Source organism: Cotesia glomerata, linkage group LG1, assembly GCF_020080835.1.
Source record: "Cotesia glomerata isolate CgM1 linkage group LG1, MPM_Cglom_v2.3, whole genome shotgun sequence".
NCBI lineage: Eukaryota > Metazoa > Arthropoda > Insecta > Hymenoptera > Braconidae > Cotesia > Cotesia glomerata.
Window position 1 is genome coordinate 26,326,702 of NC_058158.1, and position 16,847 is coordinate 26,343,548.

A 16,847-nucleotide genomic window follows, 5' to 3' on the forward strand; every position below is an offset into this window, starting at 1 on the left:
ATTTCTTTACAAAAAGATATAAAATAAAAAATTAAAAAATCCAAGTAACCGATATGGTTGTATATGATTTTCGGAAATTAAAAAAAATTTTGTTGTAAATTTAAAAATTAAAAGAAACAATTTTGGAACGTACTTGGTGTGCGTCATTGTGTACTTCAATTTTTTTTAAAAGTCCTAGTAGATAGATTTTAGGAATTTCATAAAAAGTTAAATTTTTCATAACCACGCACACTAAATACATTCCAAAATTGTTTCTTTTAATTTTAAAATTTACAACAAAATTTTTTTTAATTTCTGAAAATCATATACAACCATATCGGTTACTTGGATTTTTTAATTTTTTATTTTATATCTTTTTGTAAAGAAATAAATTTTTTTTTCTTTATAGTCTTATGAACGTGGACTTGGCGTGATTTTTTTACAGTGAAACTGTTTTTGTTCGAATTTTTTATTTTCTATATAGTACCAGATTTTCTGGTATAGCAGTAAAAAAAAAATATCGCCTAAAAATGACACACCCTAAGCTACATGTAATGTTAAATTTTGGAAACGTAAGAATGACTTTTTTACCGCTGCCAAAGAGACGATTGTTGTAAGAAAATATCACTATTGAGAAAAAAAAAAATTTAAATCCGTTGATCTTGGAGGCTATGAGAAGAAGGCCAAGGGGAAATGAGAAATTTTCATTGTTAACGCCCCCACAATCCCTATTGAGGTTAGAATTCAAGAAAATCCATTCTCAGCTGAACCTGACATCGTACACGAAGATTCTTACCAAATTTGAAATCTGCAGAAGTTACAGTTTGGAAATTAAAATTTTAGATTTTAACACCCACCCTCGCAATCCCTATCGCAAGTAGAATTTTTTAGAATTCGTTTTGAGATGATCTCATGACAAATGAAAGATTCCTACCCGATTTTATCGTATGACTATCCCGGAGACATAATTTTTGTTATTCTCTTAATAATATAAATATACTTTTTTCAATACTCACTCTTATGTCAAACATTAGAATGTAATTATATTCTGACTCTATAATCGAAAAAAATTAGTTTTTTATACTTCCTGTGTAGTTTTTATATGATTGCAATCATGATGATTTTAACTATATCCGATGGTAAAAGTTACCATCTAGATAATAAACCGTATCATCATAATTGTGGGAATTAATAGATACTGATTGTACTAATTACAATCGCCGGATAGTTGCATTTATCATCTTAACTTTGCAAAAGCTAATAACCATCCTGAATAGTAGAAGCTACAAAATAAGGATGGTTATCGTTAACATAAAATTTTTTCCGTGTGGTAATCGGTAGCCTGCACCGAAAATATCGGTAGACTCTACCGAAAATAATCGGTATCTGCTACCGATTTTTTTCGGTAGCAGCTGCCGATTTTTTCGGGAGCCTCAACCGAAAAAATCGGTATCTTCTACCGATTTTTTTTTCGGTAGCAGCTGCCGATTTTTTCGGAAGCCTCTACTGAAAAAATCGGAAGCCTCTACTGAAAAAATCGGTAGCCTCTACCGATTATTTTTTTCTGTGTAGGAAGCTTCCCTGACTATTCCCGCGAAGGTGTCACTATGTCTGTATGTGTGTGTGTGTGTGTGTGTGTGTGTGTGTGTGTGTGTGTGTGTGTGTGTGTGTGTGTTTTTTTTTTTTTTTTAGGGAGGAATCCTTTTTACGGATTCTAGGCATAGCTGTTTGGCCTGGATATGTGGCGACTCGACGCAGCGTCATACTAACTCGACACTAACGCCCCTACCCACTAAACCCTAAACCCCTTTCTCTTCTATCCTCTGATCCCCCATGGTACCGCCGTAAGGCATTTCTTCGCGGGGGGAGGAATTAGCTGCCGCTCTTCCTTCTGGTGGCTAAGATGTTTTTTATTTCTATCTCCCTTCTAGTTTCTGTTTTCTGCTCTTTTTCTCTCGATGGACCGCAACTCTGTAAGCACTTCAGTGGCAAAGGTGCTCGTGGCGTTCCAGACAGCTTCTGATGACAGCATTTCTTCTACTATTGTCTCCGGTTGAATTCTCTTTTTTAGAATCTTCTCTAATTCATCGCGCTGTTGGTTAAAACGAGGACATGCAAAGATCACGTGCTCCACGTCTTCAGCGACACCTGGGCAGGATGGGCACTCCGGAGAATCGTCGTGCTTAAAGCGGTGAAGATAGGCTCGGAAGCAGCCGTGTCCTGACAACATCTGCGTAAGGTAGTAGTTAACCTCTCCATGACTCCGGTTCAGCCAGTCGTCGATCCTCGGTATAAGACGATACGTCCATCTTCCTTTTTCTGCAGCGTCCCACTGGAGCTGCCATCGGTCGAAGCTGTTTTGCCGTTCTTCAGTTCTGAGCTCTTCAGCGCTTAGTGTAGTTGACCTTTTACGATGATAAAGGTTCCGTCTTTCCTCAGCGAGGACTCTGAGAGGCAGAGTTCCGGAAATAACGCACACTGCTTCCTCGGATATTGTGCGGAAGGCGCTGGCGACTCTTAAGGCACATTTGTCGGTATACTGGTCCAGCCTTCCTCCATGATTCTTGCATCTCGAGAGCGTTGGTCCAAATAGATATACCATATGTAAGCACCGATGTGACTACAGATGATAACAGTACCCTTCTGCTCTGCTTTGGCCCTCCGATGTTCGGCATCAGTCGTGCTAGACTTGTTCCCACTGCTGACGCCTTGGCACTGACGTGTTCTACCTGCTGCTTAAAGTTGAGTCGGGCATCAAGCATCACTCCTAAATATCGAATATAAGGTTGTGATGTGATTTCTTGTTCGGCGACTTTCAGCTTAATTGTCTCTACCACTTTCCTGCTGGTAATAAGCACTGCCTCAGTTTTGTGTTGCGCCAGTTGCAGGTTCACTGCGTCTATCCACCGGTTAACGCGCTCGAAAGTGAGATCGAACACATGGTTTATCTCGTCAAGATGTTTGGCAACGATCACTACGGCTACGTCGTCTGCATATGCTACGAGTTTGACGTTTCTTGGCAGAGTTAGTCTTAATAGGCCGTCATACATAATATTCCACAGGAGCGGGCCTAGAACTGAACCTTGTGGTACACCTCCAGAAATAGCATACTCCCTTGGACCGTTCTTCGTGTCATACTTCAGGACCCTGTTTTCAAAGTAGCTTGCTACGATCTTAAGAAGGTATTCTGGTACATTCTTTCTGTGGAGGGCCTGCATGATGCATTCCCAATTGGCGGAGTTGAAGGCATTTCTGATGTCTAGGGTCGCCACCAGGCAATACTTCTTCGTTCCACCCTTCCATCTGGTTCCTGCGATTGCTTCTTTGGCCGTATCAACAACCAGTTTGATTGCGTCCAGGGTTGATCGTCCTTTCCGGAATCCATACTGATTGTCTGCCAGGAGTGGGTCGACTACTGCTTCAATTCTCTGGTGAATTATGCGTTCGAATATCTTACCCGCTGTATCTAGCATGCAAAGTGGGCGGTAAGATGACGGTTCATCCGGTGGCTTTTTCCCTTTAGGAAGCAGCACTAACCGTTGCTGTTTCCACTTTCGAGGAAAAATCCCTTCTTTGAGGCAGGTGTTGTAAACATCCAGGAATAATGCCGGTGCTGCCTTTATAGCTGTTTTTAAGGCAATGTTAGGGATTCCGTCTAATCCCGGTGCTTTATTATTCCCTACGCGGTTGCAAGCCTCCGTCAGTTCTTCTTCCGTGACAGTTGGAATGTCCTCCAGTTCTCCTTGAGCTAGCTGGTAGTGAAGCTCGCGTTGCTGCGGAAACAGCGCGGTAACGATTCTCTGCAGAAGTTGTGGGCATGTGGGTGCCGGCATTTGTTTGACTTTTAGGTGATTCATGACCACCTTGTACGGCCTACCCCACAGGTCTTTGTCCACCTCGTTGATGAGCTCTTTCCAGCATTGCCTCTTACTATCCTTGATGGCTTTGTTCAGTAATCGACGGGCTTTTTTGTACTCTGCGACCAGCTCCGCAGAGTTAGGTCGTCGATAGCCACGCTGGGATATTCTCCTTTTCTTTAGACACTCTTTCCGAAGAACGCTGATGTGGTCGTTCCACCAGTGTACTGCCGGGCGTTGGCTTATGCTGCATTTCCGGACCATACTTGCTTCACAGGCCTGGACAACTCTTTTCATCAGGTCCTTGGTCATTTCTTCTGCGGGTCCAGTAGTAATCGGTTCACTATTCAGGGCTATTATCAATGTGCTTGTGTCAAAAGACTTCACTTTCCATCCAATGGTATTGAGTGACTTGATTGGTCTTCTTGTATTCCGGTCATGTAATATTTCCCAGAGAATTGCCTTGTGGTCGCTGGCTGTGTAGATATCCATCACCTTCCAGTCGTATTTCCCACTGATGAGGCTGCTGCTGACGAAAGTGAGATCTACAATAGAGCTTGCTTCCCCTTTAGTATAGGTTGGCGTATCACCACTGTTGAGCTGGACTACATCTAGTGTAGAGAAAGCTTCGAGGAGTGCTTTTCCTCGCGCATTTGTCTGCTTGCTGCCCCAGTCTACTGCCCAGGAGTTGAAGTCACCGGCAATCGCGACCGGATAATGCTGCTTGGCGTCCTCGGTCAGTTTGTCCAAGAATTCAGTGAATTCAACAATGGATAGGCTAGGTGGTGCATAACAGCTGTAGAAACGGATGCCGTTAACTGTTGCTGCTACAAAGCCGGCATTATCATTGTTAACTACACTCTGGAAGGGATGCTTACCACAAGACCAGATGACAGCCTTGGTGGTGCTGTCAGATTCCCAAGGCTGGGTATTCAGGTATCTATATGGCTCTGCTATCATTACTAAGTCTAACTCTAGTTCTCTTGCTGTTTGCATAAGCAGATCATGTGCAGCTTCGCAATGGTTTAGGTTTAGCTGCAATATCTTCATGTCTGTTTGTTTGTTATCTTCTGGAGTGCCTCTTTAAATACTGGGCACCTGGATGCGCCGGCATGATGAGCCGAGTTCTCCGCACTTTGATCCGCGCATAATACACATTTCGCTGGGTTTTTGCATTCAGCAATCTTGTGTCCCTCTTGTCCGCACCTAATACATAGCTTAGACCGATCCACATTGCTCTTGCATGTGTGTGTGTGTGTGTGTGTGTGTGTGTGTGTGTGTGTGTGTGTGTGTGTGTGTGTGTGTGTGCGTGTGTGTATGTAAGCATGTAAACCTCTTATAACTTTTGAACGGTTAAACCGATTTCATCGCGGTTGGTGCCATTCGAAAGAGCTTGGCCAAACTTAGATTTTAAATACAATTTGGACTGATTCGGACCGATGGATTCCGAAAAATCTAAAAAAAACTGTAAAAAAAAATTTTTTTTTAGGTGGTTTTTTTTGGAATAACTTTTAAACGGCTTTATCAATCAATTCTAAAAACTGATTAGCTCTTAAGATAGAAAAACCGCGTCGATTGCTGCTAATCCGGTCAAAATTGGTTGATTCGTTCGAGAGATATCGTGCAGGAAAGAAAACCCAAAAAAGTGTTTTTTCGGAATTACTCCGAAATTTCTAGTTTGACCAATTGAAACTTAAAAATTCTTGATGAGGCTCAAAAAACTGCGTTGAATGCCGCCAACCGCGTAAAAATCGGTTCATTCATTCAAAAGTTATTGCGGTTTGAAAATTCAAAAAATAGTGTTCTATGAAACTTTTATCAGACTATTGAGCTCAAAGAGCTCAAAAACTTCGTAGGTGCAATTTTAAGCGCCCAGGTATTAACGGAATTAGCGGGAAGTTGCAGGGATGGCCTTTAGGGTCAACCGTTTTCCTAATTTTTTTGACTGGGTTAACAAGCACTGTAACTTAATACTTCACAATAGAGTATTTCATTTCATAACATTAAATTGCCTACCAATATATCTATCTATACATATTACATACATGGAAGATTTCCGATTGTATAGAGACTCATTACGACACCTTTAGAACCGTAGAACTTTAAGACCTGAATACCAGAGAGCCCTTGGCGCGTAACCGAGAGATCTGGGTTCGATTCCCAGTCTGGGCTGTCTGATTATTTTTTCAATTACGGAAAAAATCCCACTGGGTAGGTCCCCCCTTTCCCCTATCCGTTCTTTCCCAACTCCCTTAAAATTTGCTTTAATATGGCTGAAGATTCGATATCAATTACAAATAAGCTCGTCACACTAAAAATTGATAAGATACAAACAGAGTTCTTTTGCTAAAATTCTAGTTTTTGGATCTTTCATTCGAAATTTTCCAGAGTGACAGTCCTCATATAAAATACTATTTCCAAACTGTTGCTCTTGGAGGTTTGAAATTTGATAGGAATATTTCTTTTATCACGTAGACACCAGCTAAGAACAAATTTTTCAAAAATATTGATACAATTTATTGTAATATATAATATATAGGTAATATATAATATGTAATATATAATATATATAGTATGTATACTATTTTTTTTTTATATATACCAATTGAGATTTTATTTTTACTTAATGATATCAAGTTAAAACAGACATATGTTTAAATATGGATAAATGAGAGTAACAAAATTTCTTTCATCTTCTCTTTGTGAATATTTTTATTATTATACTCTTGTTAGTCAACGAAATTTAATACCTACAAAAACATAATACCAAAACAGTAAAAAAAAACCTTCCCTGTCAATTACTTAGTCTGCACCTTCGAAAACTTGATAATTTAAAAAATCAATTAATTGAGAGTTTTTTTTTCTATTTGCTTCGTGGATGGAAAGAGGTTTCCTTTTCTGAAAATTTCTACAGGTTGGTTTAATTTAATCGAGTGAAGTATCAGGAAGTTACTTCTTTTTCAAATTGAATGAATATTTAGGCAATATGTTTTATTCATTAGAAGTAATCACTCATAAAATATAAATTATTAATTCAAACTTTTGAGTACACATAAAAATGAAACAGTTATAAGAAATATTACTTTATGGTCAGAATAAATTGATTTTGCGCTGTTGCAATAATCGGTGTCACAGTAGGAAGTAATCGTTTTCACGACATACGCTTCTCCAGTTGAATTCATATACTGTGCGGCAAAGTCATTGCTGTACGTAATTCTTCTATTACAATCGCGTATAATCACTCGAACTTCGCCGTTCGCTAAAAAAATAAAAAAGACTTAAAAACTCTAAATTAAAAATTGATTTTACGAAAAACTTACAGAGAAAAGACTTCATTGTTCGACAAACTGGATAAGAATTATTATAGTTACATTCTTGTTCTATAACGTCGCTTTTTATAAATTCATCCTCACATTTCGGCTTAACTCTAGAATAATATTTTTTAGTTCTGATTAATTAATTCAAAGTAAAATTATTTATTTAAAGTAAATATACACGCACAATATACTAACTAATTCAAACAAAAATGAATTAAATGCAAAACAAAACATAGAATTAGCAAACAGGAGGTAATCAATAATGTTTAAAATACAATATTTAGTAATAAATGAGATGATTGTGAGCAATCGAGACACTTCTTATCAATAAATCACAGAAAATATGACAGTAGAATGCAACTACAACTACAACTGTAGAATATTAACTCAGCAGATGGAAATTTAGTGAATTGAATGACCATATTTTCAGTAGATTTCGTTAAAAATATAACTACTGTATTAGGTCTCAGGACAGAAGTTTCCGAAAATTTTGCTATAATATGTTCCCAGTATTTGAACAGGCTTAAAAAATAGTGTTCGTTCAAAAGTTAATATACTCACATAGAAGTATTAGATACTTTGTATTAAACACGAGATAAAATTTCGTGAACAAAAAATAATTATGCTGCCGCATTACAGTTAAGGACAAACACGTGTTACCAAAAATATGAATATGTAAATTGTTACTTACGTAGGTGTACAATACCAACATTTTAATGATTCTCCTACAATAAAATAAATTTCATTAATATTTTCATACCTATACACTGAGAGAAAAAGTTTCTTCTGAAAAATATGGGCATTCTTGTGACAAGAAATTGTTTTGTTGCACAGGCAAGATAATAACTCTACTCTTTACTTCTCTATTCATAAATATCTCTATACTAAATAGTTCAATTCCTAAATAACACTATTTCTAAATATCTCTATTCTTAAATAACTCGATTCTTCAATATTTATATTCCTAAATAATAACTATTTCTAAATAACTCTTTTCGTAAAAATCTCTATTCTTAAATAACTCTATTCGTAAATTAACTTTTATTCTAAATTTGTATATTCTCAATTGTCTTTATTTCTAAATAACTCTATTTGTAAATATCTCTATTCTTAAATAACTCTATTCGTAAATATATCTATTCTTGAATAACTCTATTCTTGAATGATTTCATCATAGAATATTTTTAAAGCGACATTTTAAAAAAAAAAACGAGTGAATTAATTATAATCAATCAATTAGGGAGCTTTGAAAAACTTAATTTCCATTGTATCGCGCTTTGCTAAGTTAATAACAATTTTGATTTTCGCTGACAATGGAAATTAAGTTTTTCAAAGCTCCCTAATTGATTAATTATAATTAATTCACTCGTTTTTTTTAAATGTAGCTTCAAAAATATTCTATAATGAAATCATTCAAGAATAGAGTTATTCAAGAATAGAGATATTTACGAATAGTTATTTAAGAATTGAGATATTTACAAATAGAGTTATTTAGAAATAAAGACAATTGAGAATAGGCAAATTTAGAATAAAAATTAATTTACGAATAGAGTTATTTAAGAATAGAGATTTTTACGAAAAGAGTTATTTAGAAATAGTATTATTTAGGAATAGAGATATTTATGAATGGAGAAATAAAGAGAAGAGTTATTATCTTGCCGTTGCGGATTTTAAACAATCTTCTTTCTTAACTGAAAAAATAAAAATTTTTCTCACAGTAACTTTCTCGTTGAAAAAAAGTTTTCTAGATTTAAAAAGAAAACTTTTTTCAACAAGAAAGTTTCTGTAAAAACAATTTTGATTTCTTCAGCTAAGAAATTAAATTGTTGAAAATGTCCAACAAAATAATTTCTTGTCACAAAAATATTTATTTTTTTTAAAAGAAATTTTTTATCTCAGTGTATAAAATAATCTTCATAAAATAAATTTTAATTAATGTTACACTGTAAAAAATCCGGAGTGAATGAGGAGTAAATTTCACTCCCATCACTCGGAGTTCTGGAGTGAAGTAATTAATCACTCCTCGTAGGGAGTGAATCCGGAGTTTTTATTTGCGGAGTGATTTCAGAGTGATTTCGAATTTCACTCCGAAAAACATCCGCGTTCGGAGTTTTTAAAATAAATAAAATAAGGATGAATTTTCGTTCTACAAAAAAATCTCAAAATTAATCTTTATATATATATTTCTTCTGTGCGTGTGTTTGTCACTGAACTCCTCCTTAACGGCTGTACCGATTTTAATAAAATTTTTTGTGTGTCTTCCGGTAAATTCCAGAATGGTTTAGATTCACAATTCAGTCCACGAGAAAATGTTTATTTAATAGATTTTTTATTTATAAATTGTTGTTGATCTTGACTACCCACATACACTTTTCATATATTTTATAAATATCATATATATAAGATATATGAAAAAATTCATGTGGGTACTCAAATGAAAGGTCTCGATGAGTATAAAATCATAATGGGCTTATATTTATGAAAATGTTAATAATTAACGAATGATAATGTATTATGTCAACTAATGATGTTTTTAACGATATAAGCTCAATCCGATGTTACACTTATCAAGAGCTTTCATTTGAGTACCCACATGCATTTTTGATATATTTTTCATATATACATATATATAATACTAGCTGACCCGGCAGACGTTGTTTTGCCATGTGAATAATTTCTAGAGAATTTCTAGTGTAGAAAAAAAATTACTAACTTATTGGAAGTATATAAGGATGTGGAATATGAGTGAAAAAGGCCTGGAGCGCTGTGAACAATGAGGGAATGTTGTTTAAAAGTAACAAAACACCAAACATTAATTGTTTTAATTTATTAAAAGTAATAATTATTTATATAATTAATTAATTACATAATATTAATCTCTTAATGCTGCAGCGTGAACAATATTTTTTGTTAGAATTTGGATCTGTGCCGATAAGCAAACCGTTCAATGGTTCCGGTGGTGTTTCAATTATAGGTGGTTGTACCTTCCCTGATGCGCAACACATCCCGGCTGGTTCATTTTTTAATTTCAAAGCATGACAATACGGGCATTCTTTGTCCATAGCACCAATTGTATTTCGCGCCTCTTCCTCGAGATCAAGTTGTAGTACCTCTACTATATGCCTTCGTCACCACAAATTTTTCAAAGTGTAAAATAGAAAAAGTTGTGTCTGCGCATGACCTGCGCCGCCATGACATTTCATTCTTCATCTTTGTGCCCGAGTCGTCACATGGTAGTTAAATAAAAAATTTAATAATTTCATCAAAAATTGATCATTATTAAAAAATATCATCATGGGAAAATCAAGAAAACGCAGCCGAGAATATTCATCGGACGAAGAAAGTAACAGGAGTATGAAAAAAAGACTAGATCGTATGGAAAAAATGATGACTGAATTTTTTCGCGATGGTAAGTAAAAACAAATAAATAATAAAACATTTCTACAGTTATTATTATATCTATGTATAATAATAATTAAGTTGATGTTGTAAAAATTCGGCTTCTGGTCTGCAACTAGTGAGTCGAGATAATTTACATACAGCTACTTACTAACCTCGCCGGTACAACCGACGCTGGAGTAACCCCACACCAAAGTAATGTTGACAATTCCTTGCAAGGATTGTCAGAAAAATACTTGGTGAATTTAAATTTAAGTGCCAATCCAATTGACACGTAAATTTAGGTTATAGTTGCAACATAAACAATACCTTGCAAGGATCGTTTAAAAATGCAACAGCTGATCAAACAATCTAACCTCTGCTAGGTTATAATTATGATTGTCAAAAAAAAAAAAAAAAAAAAAAAAAGAATAGAATTTAATTTAAGATTGTCTGCAGGTGATTACTACGATCGTCGCGGTCATTCTTCTCGGAGAGACGATCAGGATTACAGATATCACCGTGACTCTCGTAGAAGCTCATCTCCAAGACGCTATTATGAACGATCAAGAGACAGATACAATGATAGCGAGACTGATCATTATGACAGTCGGTCAGAGTATCGTTCTCGCAGTCGTGAAAAGACAGTGGATGATTCTAGTAAAAATTCTGGAGGAACAGTATCGGCAGATACTGAAAGTATCAACAAGAATCATACATTACCAACGTCGCAGCCACCTGTTAATACGGCAGACCCTACAGCTGCTCCTACAGCTGATTTGACAACTCAGAATACTGCGCCAGCTCCAATATCGAGTGCTACTGGTGTGGCTACATCTTCGACTCCTGGGGAACAACCTTTGGAACTAGAGGTTCTAAAAATAATCGGAGACCGATTAAACCCAGACAGAGTTCTATTGCCAGCTATTCACAAGGATCTTGCCGTCAGAGTCGAAGAGATCATTAACAAAGGTCTTCCTACAACCGAGAAAAAGACTCTCTTGCAAAAATTTCCACCTCCAGAAAATGGTCTATTTATGGACCCACCCAAGCTCAATTTTGAAATTAAAACTAACATTCCTGATAGCATCGTAAAAAGAGACGATCGCATTGTAGAAAAACAGGCCCGTATATCAGCAAGTCTAGCTGGTATAACTAAGCTGATGTCAATGTCCTTGCAGCTTCCACAGGACCAAAAATTGGCCATGTTGGAGATATTGGGTGGTGTTTCCAGAATTTTAGCAGACTTGCAACATGAGGAATCGAAAATTAGAAGGAGTTTAATCTTAAAAAATATTGACCCTTCTAAACGTGATATCCTTAAGTCTACTTCATCGAATGAGTGGTTATTCGGCGGAAACTTGGATGAAAAATTTAAGGCAGCTCGACTCTTGGAATCAACTGCCAAGAAGATCAAACCAGCAGCTCAAACAGGTTCAAATAATGAATCAAAAAACTTGAAGGGCCCGTCTCGTCGCCCATCATACAAATCTTACAACAACTCGACGACGAGCGGGCAGAAATCAACATCATCTCAGAAGACTTACCGGAGCCACAAGCAACCGAAGAAGAGTTATCCACAGTCCAAGAAATAATCATGGATGACAGTGTAAGTTGTCCAGCAGGACGTTTAAGATCTTTTTCTAAGTCTTGGTCGGAAATCACCTCCGACGAGACCATCTTGAGCTGGGTCCGTGGGGTTAAAATCCCCTTTTCAAGGAAAGTATTTCAGGCTCGCCCTCCTTCAGAACCTCATTGGTCTGAACAAGAACGGTTAGCTATAAATCAGCAATTAGATGAGTTGTTGAAAAAGGGAGCTATTACGGAGACTAATGCTACCCTCGGTCAATTCTTGTCTAATATTTTCCTTGTTAGTAAGCTAGATGGAGGTTATCGCTTAATTTTAAACCTTAAAAATCTCAATGAGTTTATTGACACTGAGCATTTTAAGCTTGAAGACAGTAAAGTTGTTAGAAAATTATTAACCTCAGATTGTTTTATGATATCTATTGATCTAAAGGATGCTTATTACTTAATTTCGGTTGCTGAATCAGATAGAAAATATTTGAGATTCCAATTTCTTGGAAAAATTTATGAGTTTACCTGTTTACCTTTTGGTCTAAATATTGCTCCATATATTTTTACAAAAATTATGAAACCAGTCGTCTCATATTTGAGGTTATTAAGAATCTTACTGGTAATTTATTTAGACGATATTTTAGTAATAGGCCTATCGTTTGAGATGTGTTCCAAAAATGCAAGGATCACTCTTGCATTATTAAAAAAACTCGGATTTATTATAAATTTTGAAAAAAGCCAGTTAACACCGTCCAAACGATGTAAATTTTTAGGATTAATTTATGATTCTAAGGAGATGGTAGTAGAACTTCCAATCGAAAAGAAAAACAGAGTAACTGAGTTAGTTAGGAAGTTTGATCGAATCAAGAAATGTAAGATTAGAGAGTTTGCTGCTTTTATTGGTACTCTGGAATCGTGTAGTCCAACACTAAAGTATAGTAGAGTCCATATGCGTAGTTTTGAGAGAGAGAGATTCGTAGCTCTGCGAAGTAATAAAGATAATTATGATCGCGACATGACTATTGCATCAAACTTAAAAGATGACCTTGATTGGTGGAAGAAACACGTGTTAGTAGCTAAAAACTCTATTAAAATATTCAAGCCCGTTATAGAAATCTTTTCAGATGCTTCAACGTCAGGGTGGGGAGCAGTCTGCAAAGACAACAGAGTACATGGTCATTGGAAAGAATATGAACGTTCCCTACACATAAACATCCTAGAACTGAAAGCAGTATTTTTTGGGTTAAAGTGTTTCTGTGAGGACTTAAGATCCTGTGACATCCTATTGAGGGTAGATAATACCACTGCTATTGCGTACATCAACAAGAAAGGCGGTATAAGGGTTCCGCAGCTGAGCATGTTAGCTAAAGAAATCTGGACATGGTGTGAAAAAAGAGAGCTGTGGATTTTTGCATCCTATATTCGCTCAAAAGACAACTCTATCGCTGACTTTGAGTCTAGAAGACTTGAACCAGAGACAGAGTACAGTCTTGCGGAGTATGTTTTTAACGCTATTATAGATAAGTTTGGAGAACCAAAAATTGATCTTTTTGCTACTCGAGCTAACGCTAAATGCACGCGGTACGTGTCCTGGAAAAAAGATCCGGGATCGATAGCTATTGACGCATTTACCATCAGTTGGAAATCAAAATTCTTTTATGCTTTTCCACCTTTTTCCACTATTTTACGGGTGCTGGAGAAAGTCCGAGTGGATGAAGCCCGAGGCGTATTAGTGGTACCCCATTGGCCCGCTCAAGCTTGGTTTCCAGTATTTTTATCCATGCTCGATTCTGAGCCTATTTACTTTAAACCAGACATTAACTTGCTTCTTACTTTCAACAGACAACCCCACCCAGTATGGCGGAGGATTACCCTGGTATCAGGCATTATATCAGGCGAGCCTACGCATTAAAAGCTGTCCCAGAAGACTCCATGGAGGTTATGCTAGCGTCACTGAGTGAAGGATCTATGAAGCAGTATGACACTGGATTAAAAAAATGGTGGAATTTTTGTAGTGTCAACCAAATAGACCCTTTAGCTAGTACCACACAGAACGTACTAGGATTTTTGACATCGGAATACAAACATGGCGCTACGCATGGGTCTCTGAACAGCTTTTGATCTGCTATTGCTCTTATCTATGGCCCTGAGCTTGGGGAAAACCCGGAAATTAAAAGATTTTTTAAAGGTGTATCGAAACTAAGACCACCTAGACCAAAATATGACTGTACGTGGGATCCGAGACTAGTTTTAGATTGTTTAAAAAAATGGGGTGATAATGACAAACTCAGTCTTGAAAAATTGTCCCTGAAACTCGCGTCCTTATTAGCGTTGGTAACAGGATACAGAATGCAGACGCTATCTCTAATTGACGTCAGAAATATTTGCACACGGAGAAGCGCTGTGGAAATAAAAATTCCAGATCCAATAAAAACATCTGGTCTGAATAGGAATCAACCCTTGCTATCTATTCCGTTCTACCAAAAGCAAATTTTGATTTGTCCTGCTACCACACTAAAACTATACCTAAATAAAACCAAACAATTGAGAGGAACTGAAAATAAACTATTCATTTCATTTCGGAAGCCGCACAAGGCCGTGTCTTCGCAAACCTTGAGTCGTTGGATAAAGGAAGTATTAAAAGACAGTGGTGTAGACACGACTATATTTAGTGCTTATAGTACGAGACACGCATCAACTTCAGCAGCTAACAGAAGTGGAATTTCCATCGACTGTATTTTGAAGACTGCAGGATGGTCATCAAAATCTGAAACGTTTGCGAAATTCTATAAAAGAGATCTGATTAAAGATAAGAACGCTTTTGCTTTAAGTATATTAAATAATTAACCGTTGTATTATTCTTTCAGAATTAATAAATATTCTACTTACTAAATAACTTGATTGAATATACAAGAATTTAATAGAAGTTAGAGCTCTTATAAGTAAACACAAAAAAAAATTTCCCAATTGTAATAAAAATCTAACTTTCACCGAATTCGTTTTTCACCATTCCCAACAATATTTTCGTTATAAATAAGAAAGAATAATTTTTTATTTTATAATAAACGTAAAAAATAATTTATACTTACAACTCAATAGCCGTTGTTTGCGGGAACTCGTGATACGTGTTGAGTATTTTAGAGGTTATGTAAGTCACTTAATTAACTGATCGTGCGATTTACACTCAAAATTAATAATTTTATTAGTTATTTATAATTAATTATATTCAATAATATTAGTTATTAATAAATAAATAATAAAGTTACTCGAGAATATATTTGATATAAGAGTTACACTGAGATAGTAAAAATGTTTAACTACTACGCTTGAAGCATAAACACTAATAATAGCCGAAAACTGTAGAGGTAACATCCCTACTCCGTGCTGTTTACAGGGTGAGAAGTGACACCGGTAGACACATGGAGGGGATAACTTACCAAGTGATAATAATTGATGTTATCGAGCGGGATAGAAAATGATAAAATTATGAAAATGACTATTAAAAAGCAAGGGTTGGTGATAAAAAAGTGCAAATTTAGAGTTGTATGTATTTTTTGATGCCACATAATAAAAAAACAAAAAAAAAAATTTTTAGGGTGAACACCCCTTATCACTTAGAGGTTAGAAAAATAGATAGTAGCCGATTCTCAGGCTTACTGAAAATGAATAAAAAATTTCATGAGAATCGGTCAAGCCGTTTCGGAGTATGGGAACGAACATTGTGACACGAGAATTTTATATCTTAGATATATAAATATATAAAATATATGAAAAATTGATGTGGGTACTTACATGGAAGGTCTTGATGAGTGTAACATCGAGATGAGCTTATATCTTTAAAAATATCATTAGTTGACAAGATACAATGTCATTTCTTAATTATTGAAGTTTTGAAAGATATAAGCTCATCCCGATGTTACACTCATCGAGTTCTTTCATTTGAGTACCCACATAATATTTTTTATATATTTTATATATATATGGTATTTGTGAAATATATAAATATGTAAAATATATCAAAAATGCATGTGGGTACTCAAATGAAAGCTCTTGATGAGTATAAAATCAGAATGGGCTTATATTTACGAAAATGTTGATTATTGAAGAATGCCCATTGCATATTGTTAACTAACGATGTTTGTAATTATACAAGCTCATTCCTAAAATTTCTAAATTTAAGACGTATGTACATGACAACATCTGTCGTGTCCGTTAGTATATATATATATCTACATATTTTTTTTTGACAATTTTTAATTATAATTAATTTATAAAAAAAAAATAAATAAAAACATTATAATAATAATTAAAATGAAATATTATTAAAAATAATAAATTAAATTTTTAATAATTAAATATAAAAAGGGTTTATAAAAATATTTTCTTTACAAAAATTTATTTATTTCTAAATTCATTTATTTTGTGAGTGAATGCGGAGTGAATTTTATTATTAATAAAATTAACTCCTTCTCGGAGTAAATATCACTCCCGCTGGGAGTGAATCAATTAAAAATCATTCACTCTTCATTCACTCCGCGTTCACTCCGCAAATTTTTTACAGTGTATGAATTCTTACCTGAGTTGAAGAATACGAATAAAAATAATAAAATTAACAAATTTATCTTGAACATCATTTATATTATTTAAAAAATCGAAAAGTTATCAGCTGCTTGTCAGAAGCAATCTGTAATATCGAATAAAATAAAACCAATAAAACCATTGCAGTGTCCATAAATAT

General features: G+C 35.4%; 2 protein-coding genes across 11 annotated transcripts in view; one reads left to right on the plus strand and one right to left on the minus strand.

Moving 5' to 3' along the window:
• The window catches only part of LOC123271688 (glutamate receptor ionotropic, kainate 2), a 294,730-nt gene that overhangs the window by 216,471 nt on the left and 61,412 nt on the right, over window positions 1-16,847 (plus strand). The window lies entirely within an intron of this gene.
• LOC123272070 lies at window positions 6,701-16,836 on the minus strand. Its single transcript, XM_044738707.1, has 4 exons — window positions 16,686-16,836; window positions 7,845-7,878; window positions 7,157-7,263; window positions 6,701-7,095 (listed from the first exon to the last, which is right to left on the minus strand). Exons 1-4 carry the CDS (start codon window positions 16,741-16,743, stop codon window positions 6,866-6,868), a joined length of 429 nt encoding a protein of 142 aa, XP_044594642.1. The 5' UTR covers window positions 16,744-16,836; the 3' UTR covers window positions 6,701-6,865.